General features: G+C 44.1%; 1 protein-coding gene across 1 annotated transcript; it reads left to right on the top strand.

Moving 5' to 3' along the window:
• Nucleotides 1–15,704: 15,704 nt before the first annotated feature.
• Nucleotides 15,705–20,096, top strand: LOC132778809 (uncharacterized). The gene is made up of 3 exons (XM_060782171.2): nucleotides 15,705–15,798; nucleotides 17,380–17,414; nucleotides 18,729–20,096. The coding sequence occupies exon 3, from the start codon at nucleotides 18,744–18,746 to the stop codon at nucleotides 19,749–19,751; it is 1,008 nt and encodes a 335-aa protein (XP_060638154.2). The 5' UTR covers nucleotides 15,705–15,798; nucleotides 17,380–17,414; nucleotides 18,729–18,743; the 3' UTR covers nucleotides 19,752–20,096.
• Nucleotides 20,097–20,652: the final 556 nt, after the last annotated feature.

Below are 20,652 nucleotides of genomic sequence, written 5' to 3'. Positions count from 1 at the left end.
TATATGCAGTATGCACAGGAATTCGTCCATGTTTTTCTCAAAATATAGTCCAGCCCCAACAGTCTGAGGGACAGTGAACTGGCCCTCTGCTTTAAAAGTTTGGGGACCCCTGCTCTAGACTCTGGAGTTCCCGGGAAAGCCAGAATGGTGTCATTCTATCAACAAGCAATATTCTTTTCATTCCAGTGGGCTTTTAATACAGAATTTTTTAAAATCATGGGCTAATCGTATTGTATTATTTTGAACTCAAATGTGTTTAATTGTTTTTCATCTTTCTTATTGCATTTTATCTTTGTAAGTATTGAGCCTCTGGTGGCGCAATGGGTTAAACCCTTGTGCCAGCAGGGCTGAAAACCTACAGGTCGCAGGTCCAAATCCGGATAGAACGTGGATGAGCTCCCTTTGTCAGCTCCAGCTCCCCATGCAGGGACATAAGAGAAGCCTCCCAGAAGGATGGTAAAACATCAAAACATCAGAGCATCCCCTGGGCAACATCCTTGCAGATGGCCAATTCTCTCATACCACAAACGACTTGCAGTTTTTCAAGTCACTCCTGACACACACACACAAAAATCTTTGTAAGTGTAAGTTGAAATTGTTCTAAGTCCTGCCCTACCCCTAGAGATTCTTGTGATTTTTTTCATTTTCACAGGGTTCTCCCATCCCTGATCCCCATGAATGTGGAGTGCTGACTGTATAGAGAATAGGAGCAAGAGGTGTTTTGTCCTTTTCCTCAGGCAAAAGTCAAAAATTCCCTAATCAGTGAGCGCGGGAAGCTGTCACCCAAAAGGCAACTTTCCCAAACTTTGATCTACTAGGACTGCCTCCGAGATTTACTTTGCCTCTTCATGAGCTCCACTAATTGGAGCTCAGAGCAAAGGATTTTAAAGCATTTTGACACAGAAATATTTTTCAGTACCAGAATTCAATGGTTCTCACTTTCTTCCCACACAAAAGCAGATCTCCCTACCCAAACCTTTCTTCATTTCAGCAGGGCAAGCAGAAAAGCAGTCATTTAGCCACTGCTATTGTTAAAAGATAAGTATGTTGGAATAAGAAAGAAAGCACTGCTGATCTACTGCAAATCACTTAGAGAAGTGTGTAGTTCAAAACAGGTTTTGTCATGAACATCAGTGAGAGACAGCAAATTTACTGCTTCTTTTCTCCCTTGCCAGAATCTTTGCTATTTTGCAAGGCTGCTGCTGACCTGTACAATTCTGCAAAGCTGGGCATTTCCTGGCCCAGAGCTCCTTTCCTCAAGACAACAGATTTTTTTCATACCAGAGTGGTTTTTTTTACAGCATAGTTGAAGCAAAGGAAAACATACTGGTATTGAAGCAATTACAATCACACTTCTCTGCAATCATACTATGGCACTGTTTTGGTGTTACGTGCTTCCACAACCATCCTTTTGCATTGCCTCACTAACCTCATCTTCCTGCCCATGTATGTCCTATCTAGCTCATGTGCACCTTTCAATTTGCTGAAATAAAAGAAAGAAAGAAAAAGAAAAAAAATGAGTAAAAGCAAGCTCCTTGCCCACTCATGCCATGTGACTGTTGGAATATCACAACTGCTGCAGAAGGGATTTGTTGCATCAGAGGCAATACTGGAACAGCAGCAATATTGGGAGCTACTGACAGGTTTTCCCTGTCCATGAAAAAAGGCACTCCTTTAATGATTCAAATGCAAAGCAGCAGCACGAAAGATATTATGATAAATACTAGGCTTGGGTAACCACGGAAAAATTTGGTTCTAAACTCGTTTTGTTTTTAGGGGGCCCTTGCGTTTCATTTTTTAAATAATTCCGAAATTTTCCTTTTAAAAATTTTGAAATATACGAAATTTCGTATAATTACGAATCGATTCGTTAATGGCGGACGCATTTGCGCAATATGCTAAAAAAAACCTCCAAATGGGACTGGGCGATCTTCTGAAGCTTCCCTCTCCCTCTGTTGTTGACTATTGGTGTGATAAAACAAACAACAACTATAAAACTTGCACCAGACATGAGAAAAGAATTTCGAAATAATTACGAAATAATTACGAAATAAATTGAAAAAAATGTTTCGAATCTAATTTACTCCTCACACTATTCCTGCATGGCTCAATACTGGATCGTAAGCTAATTTAAATACGAATTAATAACGAATTACGAAATTAACAAACGAAACCGCCCAAGCCTAATAAATACCACCCAAACACACTGTTATCCTGCTGCAATTGTGATTTACCAGCCTCAAATGATGAAATCCATCAAAGGCAGTGGTGAGGTCAGCTGTAATCCTTGCATTCTTGCTGCTGCTAATTATTGGATCTATTGGTTTCTCAGTGTCTGGTTGGAGTCCCCGGTAGTGCAATGGGTTAAACCCTTGTGCTGGTAGGACTGCTGACTGACAGGTCAGAGGTTTGAATCCAGGGAGAGCTCCCTCTGTCAGCTCCAGCTCCTCATGCAGGAACATGAGAGAAGCCTCCCAAAAGGATGGTAAAACATCAAAACATCCAGGTGTCTTCTGGGCAACGTCCTTGAAGACAGCCAATTCTCTCACACCAGAAGCGACTTACAGTTTCTCAAGTCACTCCTGACACAAAAAACTCTTTTTTGAAGGTTCTTCAGAGCAAGACCTCATGGAATAAAGTAAAATATATGCTACACAGTTATAACAGTTTGAAACTGCTTTAACTACAATGGCTCCATGCCATGAAACCTTGGTATTTGTAGTTAGTATGGTACATATAATCCTTAGATCTATAGCAATAAATATCTGTGAGAGAGAACCCTCATGAAACTGCAGATCTCAGGATTCCAATGTGTCAGGACTATGTGTCAGGACTATGGGGCAAGACGATGAGGAGGATGTCTTCTCAGCTGCAGAATCTGGGCCCAAGGGAGATGATCAGCCTGACACTGCAGATATTGCTACTGGTGAGAAGGAGAAAGACCCTCCAGGGATAGAGATAGATGAGTATAGGCAAAACGAGGCTCTTCAGGAGAAAGAGCAAGACTTCACTCTTCCCACCCAGTTACACCCAGGATGCCATTCAGCTGCACAAGTCCAATTGGTTGGACTTGGCAGGAGCAACATAAAGGGTCAGCGTTTGCAACAGTTTCCTTGCTGGAAGCAATAGTCATGTATGGAATGATTCAGTCAGGAATCTTGACCCTTGTATCTTGGGCCTTGGACTTCATATGTGCTACATGTTAGGACATTTGGTGAGCCCTGGTGATTGACCTTTGGAATGAGCATTTGGATACTCTTTGTGTTTTGGACTCTGTTTGGACTGAGTCTGCTGTGCTTGCTGTGAAGGGGCAATAAAGATCTCCAGCCTGCTCCCAGGACTCCTTGTGAGTAGCCAGCAGCCCAGGCCTCCTCCAGTGGGGTGTGACTCAGCAATCTGCAAGGAGGCCTCTACATCTATAAAGCTGAGTCCACAGGCCTGCCAGGGACTGAGTCTGCTGTGCTTGCTGTGAAGGGGCAATAAAGATCTCCAGCCTGCTCCCAGGACTCCTTGTGAGTAGCCAGCAGCCCAGGCCTCCTCCAGTGGGGTGTGACTCAGCAATCTGCAAGGAGGCCTCTACATCTATAAAGCTGAGTCCACAGGCCTGCCAGGGACTGAGTCTGCTGTGCTTGCTGTGAAGGGGCAATAAAGATCTCCAGCCTGCTCCCAGGACTCCTTGTGAGTAGCCAGCAGCCCAGGCCTCCTCCAGTGGGGTGTGACTCAGCAATCTGCAAGGAGGCCTCTACATCTATAAAGCTCTACATCTGCGGCCGCCATCTTGCGTCTCGCTTTTCCATTGCCGCCGCCGTCCCTTCACCGCTGCCGCTGCGACCGGACCACCGCTGGGGCCAGGGCCGAGCCAGGGCGTCCCGCTTCTCCATCGCCGCCACCGTCCCCTCACCGCCGCCGGTACGACCGGACCACTGCTGGGCCACAGAGAGCGTCGCGGCCGCTGAGGCCGCCATCTTGGCGCCCCGCCTTCACCATCGCTGCCGCTGCTGTGACCGGTCCACCGCTGGGGCCGTTGGGCCAAGCCAGGGCACGGAGAACGCCGCGGCTGTTGCGGCCGCCATCTTGGCGCCTCGCCTCACCATCGCCGCCTTTCCATCGCTACCGCTGCAGCTGCTGGGCCGCCGCTGGGCCATCGCTGCCGCCTTCCATCGCGGCCACCACCATTTGGCCCGCCGCCTTGTCATCGCTGCTAGATTTCACCTTTGCCACCACTGCTGGATCTTCTAGAGTTTCATCTTTTCAGCGTTGACTAATATTGTGTAGAACCTTTGTATGTGCCTTAATATTGTGTAGACCTCTTGTGCTGGCCTCAGTAGTGTGTAGACCTTTGGTGCTAGCCTTAATAGACCTTTAAGCCAGCCCCTATATTGATACATACTGAATGAGAGTTTGATTGACCATCTGTGCTGCCCACCGCTGAGTTGTCACCTCCGGAAGCCCCATCCGCTTGTACACCAACCGTCTAAAGATTCCACCGGGGATCATATCAATAGTTAACTAATTTGCCATCACTTTCATCCCCATTGGAGGGTAATATATACTACCAACTTAGTATATTCCTGGTTGTCATTTGTACCAATATGGTGAGAACATAATAGAGCACTTTAGGCGCCTGCCGCCTGCTGCTAGATTGCACCAGCACTTTCGCCCCTTCCCCATCCCTCCGTGCCGCACTTTAATTATTGTCGAATAGAGCACTTTAGACCTAGCACTTTATGATTGTGCCCGATAGCACGTAGTGTCTGCTGTTGATTAAATACTACTATAGACAGGGCTGCATTTAAAAACTTGCACTTTAAGATCTAGCCCATTGGTGTGGCTGGAACACCACCACCATCTGTATTGCTGCTATCCATGTGGTTCCCCATCCCCATTTATGTACTGTCCCTGTTACTTCTGTGTAGCGGAGGGGGCAAAAAAGGAGGTGGGTTGGAGCCTGCGAACGAAAATGGGATAGGGAGGGAGGGGGAGGGGGAGAGAGGATGTTGGCAAGAACCAAAAAATCTAACAACGAGCAAAGTAGAAAGCAATTTCTTGACTATGGATGGCGGCATGGAGGGGGGGAGGTCTTCCACTAGCCGAGGGGCCCCCATAGAGGTCGTGGTGGGAAGGAGGAGATGCAGGAAAAGGAGACCTCAAATTCGGCCTAATTCGGAACGCTTATCCATATTAACAACCCCCAATCGGTCTCCTAAGGTAAATTGGTGTAACCAGGTGAGCGGACCCTCCGGCTTGAAGGTGGTGTTGTTGAACGCCAGATCTGTCAACGGAAAAACGACCTGGATCCAGGATTTAATCCTGGAGGAGCGGGCAGATCTGGCGTGCATCACGGAGACCTGGTTGGATGAAGCTGGGGGCATAAATCTCTCCCAGCTTTGCCCTCCAGGTTTCTCCGTGCAACACCAACCAAGAGCCGGAGGACGGGGAGGCGGGGTCGCAGTGGTCTATAGAGATTCCATCCATCTGACCAGGAGCCCCATCCCGCAGACCACAAATTTTGAATGCGTCCACCTGAGGGTGGGTGACCGGGACAGAATAGGGATTCTGCTAGTGTACCGTCCACCTCGCTGCACTACAGTCTCCCTACCTGAGCTAGCAGGGGTGGTCTCGAGCCTGGCGGTGGAGTCCCAACAGCTCCTTGTGCTGGGGGACTTCAACATCCATGCCGAGGCAACCCTCACAGGAGCGGCTCAGGACTTCATGTCCGCCATGGCAACCATGGGGCTGTCCCAACGGATAACTGGCCCCACCCACTGTGCTGGACACACATTGGACTTGGTCTTCTGCCAGGGATGGGAGCAGGGTGGCGGTGTGGAGGAGCTGTCTATCTCTCCGTTGCCATGGACCGACCACTTCTTGATCAGATTTAGGCTCACTGCGCCCCCTAACCTCTGCAGAGGTGGAGGACCCATTAAGAAGGTCCGCCCCAGGAGGCTTATGGATCCGAATGGATTCCTGACGGCTCTTGGGGATTTTCCCGCCACCTCGGTAGGTGACCATGTCGAGGCCTTGGTCGCTCTCTGGAATGGGGAGATGACCAGGGCAATTGACAGGATCGCTCCGGAACGTCCCCTCTCGAGTAACCGAGCTAAACCAGCTCCTTGGTTCACTGAGGAGCTGGCAGCGATGAAGCGAAGGAAGAGGGTACTAGAGAGCGTGTGGCGCTCGGACCCAAGTGAGCCAAATCGAACACGGTTTGTGTCCTTTCTAAGGGCATATGCCGCGGCAATAAAAGCCGCAAAGAAAACTTTCTTTGCGGCTACTATTGCGTCTGCAAAGAACCGTCCGGCGGAGCTGTTTCGGATTGTCAGAGGTCTTTTAACTCCCCCTACCTCAGGTGGGAGCCCTGACAATTCGGTCACGCGCTGTGAAGCATTTGCTCGGTTCTTTGCAGACAAAGTCACTTTGATCCGCTCTGAGCTGGACGCCACATTAAGTGCAGTCTCTGTGGATGTGACACAAGCACCTGCTTGTCCTATTTTGTTGGATTCTTTTCAGTTTGTGAAGCCCGAGGATGTGGACAAGATACTTGGAGGAATGAGGCCCACCACGTCCATCCTAGACCCCTGCCCATCCTGGCTTCTGAAGGAGGCCAGAGGGGGATTGGCCGAGTGGGTAACGGTGGTGGTGAATGCCTCCCTTCGGGAAGGCAAGATTCCAGCGAGCCTAAAACAGGCTATTATAAAGCCGCTGTTGAAGAAGCCATCACTGGACCCCACCAAATTCGAAAACTTTCGGCCTGTTTCCAATCTTCCCTACTTGGGCAAAGTCATGGAAAGCGTGGTGGCCTCACAACTCCAGGTATTCTTGAGAGACACGGATTATCTGGATCTGGCACAGTCTGGTTTCAGACCGGGACATGGTACCGAGACGGTCTTGGTCGCCTTAGTCGATGATCTGCGCCGGGAGCTAGACAGGGGGAGTGTGTCCCTGTTGGTGCTCCTGGACCTCTCAGCGGCCTTCGATACCGTCGACCACGGTATTCTTCTGGGGCGCCTTGCAGAGATGGGTCTCGGGGGCACTGCTTTGCAGTGGCTCCGGTCATTTCTGGAGGGCCGTACCCAGAAGGTGTTATTGGGGGACTCCTGTTCAACACCACAGCCTTTGACCTGTGGGGTTCCTCAGGGCTCCATCCTGTCCCCCATGCTGTTTAACATCTACATGAAGCCGCTGGGTGAGATCATCCGGAGTTTCGGGGTGCGGTGTCATCTGTACGCAGATGATGTCCAACTCTGTCACTCCTTCCCACCTGCTACTAAGGAGGCCGTCGAAGTCCTGAACCGGTGCCTGGCCGCTGTAATGGTCTGGATGAGGGCGAACAAACTGAAATTAAATCCAGACAAGACAGAGGTACTCCTGGTCAGTCGCAAGGCCGAACAGGGTATAGGGTTACAGCCTGTGCTGGACGGGGTCGCACTCCCCTTGAAGGCTCAGGTTCGCAGCTTGGGTGTGACCCTGGACTCGTCGCTGAGCCTGGATCCCCAGGTTTCAGCGGTGACCAGGGGAGCATTTGCACAGCTCAGGCTCGTGCGCCAGCTGCGCCCGTATCTTGGGAAGTCTGACTTGGCCACGGTGGTACACGCTTTGGTCACATCCCGCCTCGACTACTGCAACGCTCTCTACGTGGGGCTGCCCTTGAAAATGGCCCGGAAGCTCCAGCTAGTCCAGCGCGCGGCAGCCATGTTGTTAACAGGAGCAGGGCGTAGGGAGCACACAACGCCCCTGCTGTCCCAGCTCCACTGGCTGCCGATTTGCTACCGGGCCCAATTTAAGGTGCTGGTACTATCCTACAAAGCCCTAAACGGTTCCGGCCCAAAATACCTTGCAGACCGCATCTTGGCCTACGAGCCCACGAGGACCTTGAGATCATCCGGGGAGGCCCTTCTCTCGATCCCGTCTGCCTCACAGGCACGCCTGGCGGGGACGAGAGAGCGGGCCTTCTCGGTGGTGGCCCCCCGGCTGTGGAACGCCCTCCCTGCTGAAGTTAGACAGGCGCCCTCCCTTATGGCCTTTCGTAAGAGCCTGAAAACATGGCTCTTCGAGTTGGCCTTTAACTGAGTGCTATATCTTGGCAATGATGACCGGAATGGACCACGACTATGAGACTGACTATGACCCATGATATGACGAAGCGGATTTTTAGTATAAGTATATGTCAAGTAGTAGTAGCATGTTATGTATTGTTCTGATTACTGTAAATTGTCTTTTCTATGTTGTTGTTCACCGCCACGAGTCGCCCCCTGGGCTGAGAGTGGCGGTAAATAAGTGCAAGTAATAAATAAATAAATAAAATGATATCTGTTGTGACTTTGGACTATGCCTGACCACTCCTGCAAGGAATGGCTGCAGCTTCCTGATACAATGTATGAAGTCATGACAATTATTGTTATATCAATGTGGTATAATTGAGTGGTTTGGATTCATCTCACAGAACCCATGTGTTGTGACACATAGGACTGTTCAGGTCATCCCTGTGTCTTCGCATTCCTTTTGGAATATGAGGGTTCCTCTGTCCATCTCTGTCATGTCTTTCTTCTCTTGATGACAGAAGGTTACTACAGTAGGTGCCTAGCATCTTGACCGGGGAAATGGATAGATGGACCTTTCTTCTCAGACAGTTAAGGCTCATAGCTGCCTTGCCTTATTCCTTCTCCTCCATCAGTGGGAAGGGGTATTTCTAAAGTTATGTTGGATAGGCATCAGGGTTATTGGTTCTATGCCCCATGATACTGAGATGGCCCCTTTTGGTAACATGTTTTGAAGAGAATGGTGCAGCAATCCCCTGCCCCATGCCCCAAATAACATACCATTTGTTACTCTTTTATGACTCTATGGCCCAGAATATCAAAGCAGAAAATCCAACTTTTCTCCTTTGACCTGTAGTACATGGCTGTGTGGACTAAGATAACCCAGTTCAAAGCAGATGTGGGATTTTCTGCTTTGATATTCTAGGTTATATAGCTATGTGGAAGGGCCCTAAGGCCCTTCTACACTGCCCTATATAATGGGATCTGATCCCAGATTATCTGCTTTAAACTGGATTATATGAGTCTCCACTGCCAGACAATCTGGGATAAGAAGATAATCTGGGATCAGATTCCATGATATAGGGGCAGCATGAAAGGGTCCTCGGTGTATCGAATACAGAGCCTGGAAAACTTTTCTTTATTGCAGCTCTGAGAACTCTTGCCCTTTCAAGGAATTCTTGAAATTATAGTCAGAAGAGTAACTCTTCCAACATGACCTTCTTTTGTCTCCCATACTACTATATATGTGTGCCTTCAAGTCATATCTGACTTATGGTGATCCTAAGGACCCTTCCACACAGCCATATATCCCAGAATATCAAGGCAGATAATCCACAAAACCTGCTTTGAAATGGATTATCTGAATCCACACTGCTGTATAATACATTTCATTATAGATTTTATACAGCTGTATGGAAGGACCCTAAGATGACCCTATCATGGTATTTGTTCAAAGGGGGTTTAATCATGCCTCCTTCTGAGGTGGAGAGGCAGTGATTTGCCTGAGGTGAGCCAGTAGGTTTCCACAGACAAGTAGAGATTTGAAGCCTGATCTCCTAGCATCCTAGTCCAACATGCAGTGCCCAGAAGTAGATTCCATGGAATTTAATAACATGTATTCACCAAGAGTCTAAAGATATATTAAAAAGTTAAGCATGGGACTGTGGGAAGAAAAGCACACAACTGTCATCACACCACATTGGAATTTTGAACACAACTCTCATTAATGGTAATGAGAGAGGAGTCCTCTTATTTTACTCATCTCCTGTGATCCTGTAGAAGAACTTGAAGTTTGAGTTGTATTGAATCTTACATTTTTCATTTTGCCTAATTAATAGTGAATAGCTGCAACATAGTCAAACTGACTTATATGGAATGGACTTGTAAATATAAATGTCAGTGCATTTTCTCCATTGCTGCCAAATTGGGATAATTATTAGCATTGGTATGGCTAAAGAAATCCTGTGATAGGTTCACTTTAGGGTCGCCATAAATCAGAAAGGACTTGAAAGCATACAACAAGAAATGGCTAGGTCATGACTTGAAGAGTGCAATGATAAAATTCTCACTATCTATACCCTTCCCTTGGCAGGGTTTTCTAAAACAAAACAAAATGAAATGAAATCACTGTTTCCTTACCCTATTTTTTTTTTAAAAAAAACTGGGTCATGGTTTTAATATAAATTTGTTCAGCTTTTGTAACTAGCAGGGCTTTTTAATTTTCTTACAGTACCCTCAATATTAAACCAACCATGCCTATTGGATTTATTCTAATTGGTCTATTAAAGTATCAGGTAGTCAATATTGTTGAGAGGTGCCAATTTATAGTATTTTGATGAAAGGGTTTGATATAAATCGTTATTGTTGTGGTATGCCTTCAAGTCCAGTTTCTGATTTATGGTGACCCTAAGGTGAACTCTAAAGCTAAACATAAAAAAAAAACCAAGATTATGGCAACAAGAATGATTGACAACTGGGAAATAGAGGGAGAAAACGTGGAGGCCGTGACAGACTTTGTATTTCTAGGCGCAATGATTACTGCAGATGCAGACTGTGGCCAGGAAATCAGAAGACACTTACTTCTTGGGAGGAGAGCAATGTCCAATCTCGATAAAATAGTAAAGAGCAGAGACATCAGACTGGCAACAAAGATCCACCTAGTCAAAGCCATGGTATTCCCTGTAGTAACCTACGGATGTGAGAGCTGGACCTTAGAGAAGGCTGAGCGAAGGAAGATCGATGCTTTTGAGCTGTGGTGCTGGAGGAAAGTGCGGAGAGTGCCTTGGACTGCGAGAAGATCCAACCAGTCCATCCTCCAGGAAATAAAGCCCGGCTGCTCACTGGAGGGAAGGATACTAGAGACAAAGTTGAAGTACTTTGGCCACATCATGAGAAGACAGCAAAACCTGGAGAAGACAATTATGCTGGGGAAAGTGGAAGGCAAAAGGAAGAGGGGCCGACCAAGGACAAGATGGATGGATGGCATCCTTGAAGTGACTGGACTGACCTTGAAGGAGCTGGGGGTGGTGACGGCCGACAGGGAGCTCTGGCGTGGGCTGGTCCATGAAGTCACGAAGAGTCGGAGACGACTGAACGAATGAACAACAAGAAGTTGAACTCATCACAGGGTTTTATTGACAAGTTTTGTTGAGAGGCAGTTTGCTATTGTCTTCCATGTGACGTACATGGAAAACTACTGAGTTTCTATAGCCAGGCAGGGACTTGAACCCTGGTTTCCCAGTATCCTAATCCAACACTCAAACCATTGCACCATGGTGGAGTAAAGATAGACATTATAAAGAATTTGAGGGTTTTTTAAAAATATAAAAATAAACAAAACATTTGCCCAGACACAAAGTTGTCTTTAGAACACTTCAGCTGCCCCTGGAGATGCATTTATTTATTTATTTGCCTGCTATATTTATATCCCGTCCTTCTCAACCCTGAAGAGGACTCAGAACGGCCTTACAATTGGCAGCAATTTGATGCAATCAACAGACAATAGAAGATAGACATGTACATTAAAACAAAATTAAAAACAATAAAATATTAAACACAGTTTTAAAATCATGTAATCCAAGGACATAGTCAAAGGCCGTTCCGGTCATTATTGCACATCAGTCTACTTTACTCATTGTATAGCACAATTGTTGAAATAGTTATTTGATTGAAATGCTTTTGAAATATATACACTTGCCTAACCAATTATCATTTTACTTTACAGATTATAAATTTGTGAATCAGATATATGCATCTACACTGTAGAACAGGTTTGGGCAAACCCAGGCCGAGGGGCCGGATGCAGCCCCTCAGGTTCTTTTCTCAGGCCTTCCTCTCTCTCACCATCCTTTCCTTCCTTCTCTAATTCCTTCCTCCTTCTCTCCCTTCCTCCCCTACTTCTCTTTTCCTTCCCTTCTTCTTTCTCTTCCACCCTTCCACCCCTCCTTCCTTCCCTCTTTCCTCCTTCCTTCACTCCTTCCTTCCTTCCTTCTTTTCTTCTTTCCTTCTTTCCTTCCTTCTTTCCCTTTTGTCTTTCCTCCCTCCCTCCATTCCCTTCCACCCTTCCTTCCTTGCTTGCTTCCTTCCTTCCTGCCTTCCTTCCTTCTCTTCTTTCCTTCCTTCTCTTCTCCCCTTTCTTCTTCCCTTTCTTCCTCCTTCCTTCCTTGTCTTTTTCCTTCTAGGGAATGTTTAGGTGGGAGAAGAAAAGGTAGAGAGGGAACATGAGAACTATGTTTCAATATTTAAAAGGATGTCCCACGGAGGAGGCGGGAGGGAAAAAACTGATTTTCAGCTGCTCTAGAGACCAGAGCACAAGGGGCTAATGGTTTCAAATGGCAGGGAAAGAGATCTGACTGAAAAGATTAGGAAGAACTTCCTGGAGAGCGGCATAGGCTGCCTCAGACTGCGGTGGAGTCTCCTTCTGAGGCTTTTCCTCAGAGGCTTATTGAGAGTACTTTGATTGTGCCTTCCTGCATCGCAGGGGGTTGGACTGGATGGCCCTGAGTGGTCTCTTCCAACTCTAGGATTCTATATCAGGAGTAGGCAATATGGGGTCTAAATTGGATATGCCTTTCCTCTCCCATCCACAATCTCATCTTGACCAAGACCAACCCTTTTGGGATCCAAACCTTTCTTGTCTTTCCTGCACTTTCTGCCTCCAAAGAGAAGAGGAATGGAAGGAAAGGGCAGGCAGGGGACTTGGGGAGATGCTACCTCCTGGCCTGCCCATCCCACTCCAGTTCTTCATGCAGCCCCCAAGTTAGAAAGTTTGCCCATGAAACCACTCTAACTGCTATGACTCAGGGCTGTGGAATCATGAAATTTTTAGTTTGGTGAGGTACCAGCACTCTTTGGCAGTTAAGGATAAACACTTTGTAAAACTAAACACCTATGATTCCATATCATCACATAATGGCAGTTCAAGTGGTGTCCAGCTGCATTAAGTCAATAACATATATGCAGTCCAAGTTTCCGTTCAGCACTGTATCCACTACCCAACACTACACTGTCTCTTTGGAGACAAAATGTGATGGCTGGATTGGTAAAAAACAAACAAACAAAAAACCAAAAACAAATCTAGCACAACATATAAACCAGAATCTGTCAGTACTGTATAGGCAGTTCCCAAGTTACGAACATACAACTTAGATATGTCTCATAATTAAGAATGGGGTTGAGACAACAGGAAGTGAGAGAAATCTGCCCCATGGAAGGGAAATTTACTGCTGTAAGAGTTATCATGGTAAAAAGGTGTCTCCACTGAAGCGTTATCACCATAATAGGCCAATAACTTTAAAATGTAATTATCACAGAGACAAAAAGTGAGGTGAAATGTTTTGAACAGGGACACAGACAGCAAAACAAATGTCACAGCAGTGTTAATCCTTCTCTATGCTGGTAAAGGTTTTCCCTGACATTGAGTCTTGTCATGTCTGATTCTGTGGGGTGGTGCTCATCTTCATTTCTAATCCGTAGACACCTCCAAGGTCATCTGGTCAGCATGACTGCATGGAACGCCGTTACCTTCCCACAGAAGTGGTAACTATTGATCTACTCACATTTGCATGCTTTCAAACTGCTAGATTGGCAGATGCTGGGTCTAACAGTGGGAGCTCACCCCGCTCCTTGGGTTCGAACCACCAACCTTTCAGTCAACAAGTTCAGCAGCTCAGCGGTTTAACCCACTGCACCACCAGGCTATCCAAAACTAATATAGATATATATTTGGCTGGAATTATACTTTGAAAATGTACCTGTTCCAAATTACACACAAATTCAACGTAAGTACAAATCTACAGAACCTATTTTGTTTGCAACTTGGAGACTGCCTGTGTACATGTCAATCGAAGGCAATGCAATCAAGGGAAGGAGACAGAGAGAGAAAAGGAAAGTACAAGCACAGCCAAAAAAATTTTCTTTGAAATGGGGTGTAACCACTTCCCTTCAGGGATTTTAAATGATTCATCCTATTTCAACATACAACAATAAGACTTTCCAGAAAACAAGAGCCTCTGCAGTGCTGAAGCTGGCCTAAATTATTGTAAAGCAAAAATGGATTCTGTTGATGACTCAGTAGACTGAACTAGAGCCCATGCAAGCACAAATGGAAAAAATGCAGCCTTCTATTATGAGAATCACTTTATGCAAGGAATGATAACTACGATTCTTTCAGAAGACAATGATAACTAACTACAATTCCACCAGAATAATCCCTCTAGTGATCACTAATCCTTGGAAACATGACTGCACCAAATGCATTAATTGTGTTTTAATTGAATTATGGGATGCTGTTTCATCTTAATGTGTTGCGTGAAATGATGCAGTTGCAATTTGTATATTAGGTACAAAATTGTTCTCAGAGTGCAGGTCATCATGAAGGCAAACCAGCACCATTCACACACAACAGTGGAAGATGAAAATGAATAAATAAAAACCCAGTAATTTTGCAGTCTTTTAAAAAAACTTTATGTAGGAGTCTAGGAAGACAGGAATATTCATTTCCTTTATGCCCTGGATGCCATACAAGCAGACCTTTATGAAACTGTAATTTAATACATGTCATTCTTAAGTGCATCATAATCTGAAATTCAGTAAACTAGCAATAAAAAATTTCTGTCTGTTCTTATTTATGCTTATCTTTCACTAGCATCCCTGGTGTGACATCTTCCTTTGCTGCCATCAGGATGGCTTAGCATGATACATGAAATGTAACCATGAGCCGTGATGCCTAAAGACACTGGGTCTCCAGTTGTTTTGGCCTTCAGCTCCAAGAATTCCTAACAGATGGTAAACTGGCTGGGATTTCTGGGAGTCGTGGGTCAAAATATCTGGGGACCCACAGGCTGAGAACCACTGCCTAAAAATATGTGGAGCCAAAGGTGACAGGGCTAAAGATCAAGGACCTCTTGGATTACATTTACACTGTAGAATCTATTCATCTTGATGCTACTTTCAGTGCCATGGTTCAATGCTATGAAATCCTGGGAGTTGTAGTTGAGTACATCACCAGGATTCTTTGGCAGAAAAGACTAAAGACCCTGTAAAACTACCACTCCCAGGATTCCATAGCATTGAACCATGGCAGGTAAAGTGGTGTCAAACTGCATTAATTCAACAGGGTCGATGCACCTTTGATTACATGGCATGGGAACACCACTCATTAACTTTCTTTTGGAAGTAGCTACAATTCTCATGGTAGTGTGTGCAAACTGAATTTCTGAGTTTCATCCTTCACATAATACATCAGTCTATTATGTTGATGTGAGCTATTTCTAACATAATGCAAAGAATTTTGGAATGGCTTGGTCTACAAAAAAGCATCAGACCCATTCTCTTTATGAAAGACCTGCTCTGGGTAGGGATAAAAACACCTAGCAGTGGTTTTACTAAGCTGGGCCTTATATTTTTGGACTCACCTGAAGGTTGAGGCAATGGGTGCTATCAACATGTTACTCTCTCTATTAACATTTCCTAATTCATACGAACTGACCTCTCCATGCGTCCTTGCAAATTGACAAGAACGAATGAATGCTAGAAGATTGAAAAACCATTTCTGTGTCTGAGATAAAGTCCTTCATTTGTGATATTGTTTTCCTTTCCCCCTTTCTGTCCTTCCCCCCCCCCCCCTGGCTTTAAACAAGGTCAGAGTTTTGGAATTCCCTCCCCATATAAACAGCAAAAAGGTCTTGCTTACTCATCATTGTTCCTGAGTGTTTGAAGAAGACAGAGCAGGTGGAGTACTTGGAAGGGACAGAAGGAGGTAATGTGGAAACTTTGTTGAGAGTCCTCCGATTTTAGGCAGATGGACTGGATAGGATCAATAAGGAGTGTGGCACAAGGATATAATCCTGTGCTAATTCAAAGAAAAAGAAGAGCTTTGGGAATGGAAAATGGGCTTTTTAAAAAGATTGTTTGAAAAGGATAACATATATGCTGTCCCCTCGGGGAGATAGGGCAGCATACAAATAATAATAATAATAATAATAATAATAATAATAATAATAATTAGAGGTGTCAACTGTTATCCATCCATATTTGGTGGTCAATCCTGCTGGAATCAACCAGGTTGACTCTGGTGTAAACATAAAGATTTCTGATTGAAAACTGGACTCTGTGTGTGTGGTGTATATATGTATGTGTGTGCATATGCATAACTGTCTCTCTATCTATCTATCTATCTATCTATCTATCTATCTTAGACATACAAACATTTTGCAGGAAATATATAACATTTTGCTTCCAGGGGCTTGAGATACTTCATTTTGAGGCTTATATCACTCATATCTGTATTTCTATGAGAAGTCTGAAGCAGCAGAACACATATTTTGGTTGTTTCCTGGATATACTGAGTATGATGTGCAATACAGATAACAAATGTTCTGAACTGGATTGATCTCCCTCCAGGACTGTTGAATTTAAAATAGTGTTCTTGTTTGCTCTTTTTCTCTAGTTTTCTTATAAGATATTGTTAATTGAGGAAAACACATAGCATCCTTGGTGGTGTGGTGTCTCTGCACAATGTCTCTCCTGTTTTATATAAACACAGCATTGGATAAAAATACCCCTAGCAGATTTTGATTGAACATTTGCAGGCTACATTGAGAAGGTTGGCACTTCCAAAGGGTCAAGCTAAGATATTATTTTATGCAAGTACTGAGGACAGACCACAGATAATAAAAGAATTTCAATAGTGAAAACACGGTGAGTTATTTGAATTGACTTAGAAGAAAGGGTCAAAATATACACATCTGGCCTTGAAAACATTGCACAGATGTAACTCTCACAGTTCCAGTGCTGCTATAACAATTGTGAGGAAGAACAGTGTATGAGGCTAAATTCAGCTATTTTAATAAGTTAATGTTGTCACTTCTCAAAATATGACTAGAGGTATGTTGGTTTTATCTATTTTTGTATTTTCTTTTCCTCTTGCTTTTGGAGTGGATTTGGATACCACACTTCACAAGATAATGGGATATGGCATATCCATTTCACAAGTAAGCTTGGGCCTTTCCAGAGAAATAAAGCCCAGTTATATTTGGGCAATCCTGATGTCTTTCCTTAAGGAAGAACTTATGTTGTATATAAGCTGATTACTTACAGCACTCAAAGCATTTTGTAAGATGTGAAACCTTTCTATAGTATGTCTTTTGTTATTTTTTGTTGCTTATGACAAATTCAAGGAGGATTTACTTGATTTTCACACTTTTGTAATTTTGAAATCTTGTTGAAAATAGTCAGATGTTGGTAGATTTCTCAGTGTAAGGGAATCCCACAGCCTTCTATTTAACTGGAAACTTCACTAGCTGACTGTGTTTCCCCCTCTTTATTCTTTTTCCACAAGGAGCTGTCATTGGTATCCACCAAGTCTTACCCAAGGTAAGGATGCAAATCCTTTGCTATTGTGAGGCCAAATAATTTTAAAAAATCTAAAATCCAAAACACTTCTGGTTCCAATAATTTTGGATAAGGGACATTCAACCTGAGATATCAGAGAAAATGTTCTATGCCAACTATGGAAATGTGATAGTTGCAGTCCAAAATACAACTTCCTTAAGCTTCGAGAAAAGGATAATGTATCAGTTAGCCTTTGGACTTCATACACCCCCTCCCCGAGCCATGGTGGGGGGGGGGGAGAGGTGGAATCATCTTCTTTATGTGATGTTTTATGGGGTTCCATGTTTAAAGAAGTGTGGGATTTACTAACCCTCATCACACAGGATCGCCTCCTTCCCTTTCTGGATCAACCATTTCAAGGATACTAGTACACTTTTTGAATCAGGCATCTTTTTGAAACAGCACTTTACATTAGATCACTCCCCGTAAGTCCCTACTCTAAAGGAGATGGACATACTTTCCTTTTTAAAAGACCACTTCCATTGTGATCGTTCCCCTTAAGCCCCTACACTTAAAGGAGACGAACACACTTTTCAAACTACTTCTTTCAATGAGACCCAAACTGTATTTAAACCACTAATGGAAACAGAAAGCACATTAGCAGACCACCTACACTGAAACATCACAAAGTAATTGGACAAATCCACCACTTCCCATCACAAGGGCAAACACCAATTCTTAAAGCATTTCTATGCACAGAGAAAGGAGTGGAGTCAATGTCTGCCCTTCTTTGAAATCCTCCTGTTGCTATTCACTGTGGAAATGGATTCCCACAAGCAACGACTGGAAGCAGTCCTGCATTGTTTGATGGACTTTGTAGGAGTCTGTCTTTGAAGTGTACCAGAGGAACACTTCGATGTGATGAGGTCCTATGAGGCATATTTTTGGATTTTCATTCCTATGAGTGGGGAGAAAATAACTTGAATAATTTTTTTACATTCAAAATCAAACACTATTTGTGTTGCACTCTTGTCCCAGCTAAGACTGGGATCCAAGGGCAGTCAAGTTATTTTGTCTTTTATGGCAGAAAACTCCACAAGCAGTTATCTGATGGTAAATATGAAATAATAACTAACCATTCCATAGCATTCCAAATAAGTTGTCTAATGGTAGGACTATTTGAAAGATGTGAAAACATTACAAAATGAATTCATTTCAAGTGCTGTAAAGAGAAAAGGAGATAGCATTACAGATATTGCAAACTTGTAATAAACATTAAGGATATTGTAAGAAAGATATTGTGGGATGAAACATAAATTTGAAAGTTACCAGAACCCCACCCCTTTTTCATTTCAGGTTCTCAAGAAGAGAATGAGTGCCTCAATCGCTTTGCTTGCACTCTTTTGTGTTCTGCCATTCGCCTTCTCCAGTTCGGTCATTTATTACACAAGTTCCAAGGGGATATGTGGGGATAAATGTGATTATCATGGCTATGAATACACTTGGTGCAAACAATATGGTGGAAATGGGAAAGACTGGGACTATTGCTCTTTAGAAGAAGGTCTGTCTGCTTCAGGCAAAAAATGTGTCACATCTTGTGATTTTTTCGGGGGCTCGTATCGTTACTGCTACCATGAAGATGGAGGATGGCATTACTGCGGATTGCACAGGACACACGATTTCCTTGAATACTCCCAGGAGAACCATATATGTATCAAGAACTGCAGAGCAACTCAAGGTTCTTTCCATTGTGAAACCATCTACGGTCCTCAACGCTGCTCTCCGTTCCATGACATAACTCCTACTGGCTTGCCTTGCCACAACAACTACCGTTGCTCTAAATATGGGCACTCCTCATATCGCTGCCTTATTGATGACAATAAATCCATGTGGGACAATTGTGGACAGAAGGGCTTGGATGGGTGTGTTTGGGTTACCTATGAGAGCAATTCTTCCCAGGTAGAGGTCTGCACACTTTCCAACACCCTGAAGGAAGGCAAGGTCATCTTCCGCAGAGAAAGGCGAGACAACATGCTCCCTCCTACTAAGGAGGAATTCAAAAATGCTGTCCACCTTATTGATAAAATCATGAAAGTCACAAGTCACCCTGTTCCTGGTCCTGAGGAAACCATTACCTTCTATAAGCAGGAAGATATATTCTGCAAGGGCATAAATTATACCAGTGTCGAATTGCACATAAAATTATCTGATGAAACCACCGAGCCCATTGCACATGTTGTCTTCCCAACATTCCTGAACTCTGCTCATCTCCTGCGCCTAGCATTTTACACTAGTCTCCACAGCACTTTTCATCCACCTGCCTATACCATTGCTGTGTCTTTTGATGAGCCAATGTTATGTTCTACTGATCATCAATAACAAATTAGCCTGATCATCTTGTTTGTATATCTCATAGTGATTTGTTTTTGACATCTGCGCAGTTGCTGCTTTGCCATACTGTATCATCACCACTGCATTTACCAGTATTTGTGGGTGCTTTCACTTCCCCCTCCCCTTACCACAATATTATGTGCAGCATTAGATATTTTAGTTGTTGGGCTAAATCCAATTGCAGTTGTTGTCAAGTAACCATCCTCAGTTATGTTGATAGGTATGCATTACTGACACCTGTAGCTATGCACATAAGAAAGCATACAGCATACAGTGAGACTTTTCACAATTCACTGGCTTTTGGAGGTATCCTTTGTAATTGCTTCTCATGAAAACTACCTGATATTATTGGAATTAATAAAAACTTAATATTGCAATATGAAACTGACTACTATGAGGTCTTAATGCAACTATTATCTATATACCATAACATTTTATATGTTATTTGCTTACTTTGAACACCTTGACCTTCCATGATATTTGTAACACTACATCCACCAATTCATAGTTCACCTATTCTACATCATTGTTGTGTCAATGGTGGCTTCACCCAGTTAATAAGCTGGCATCTAACTTTCTAGTAGCAAGTTTTAGAATACCTCACCAGACTGATCCTTAAATGAAATTCTCCTGCCTGAAGCTGCACTTCTTGATAGAATGTGCCTCTCCCCCAAACCATAATATTGGCCAACACATGTTTTGGTGCCTCTAGTGCTAGCTCTGTATCAATTCAAAAAATGGCATCAGGTTGTCCCTATCCACTCTAATTTTTGAGATATAGAACATATCCCAAATATCATTCACCATATGATTGTCAATAGAAAATGATGATAACAATTTCTAAGAAACTAGAGCAGATGCCGTCTATTCAATGCCAAGACGCAGCCAG

The sequence above is a fragment of the Anolis sagrei genome, chromosome 6 (genome assembly GCF_037176765.1).
Source record: "Anolis sagrei isolate rAnoSag1 chromosome 6, rAnoSag1.mat, whole genome shotgun sequence".
NCBI classification, from domain to species: Eukaryota; Metazoa; Chordata; class Lepidosauria; order Squamata; family Dactyloidae; genus Anolis; species Anolis sagrei.
The sequence above is the reverse complement of the archived record's forward strand: the minus strand, read 5'-3'. Positions and strand labels throughout refer to the sequence as shown.

What these genes read in the sequence shown, in the direction of transcription:
- LOC132778809 (XM_060782171.2), top strand. Translation starts at nt 18,744, where the DNA reads ATGAGTGCCTCAATCGCTTTGCTTGCACTCTTTTGTGTTCTGCCATTC.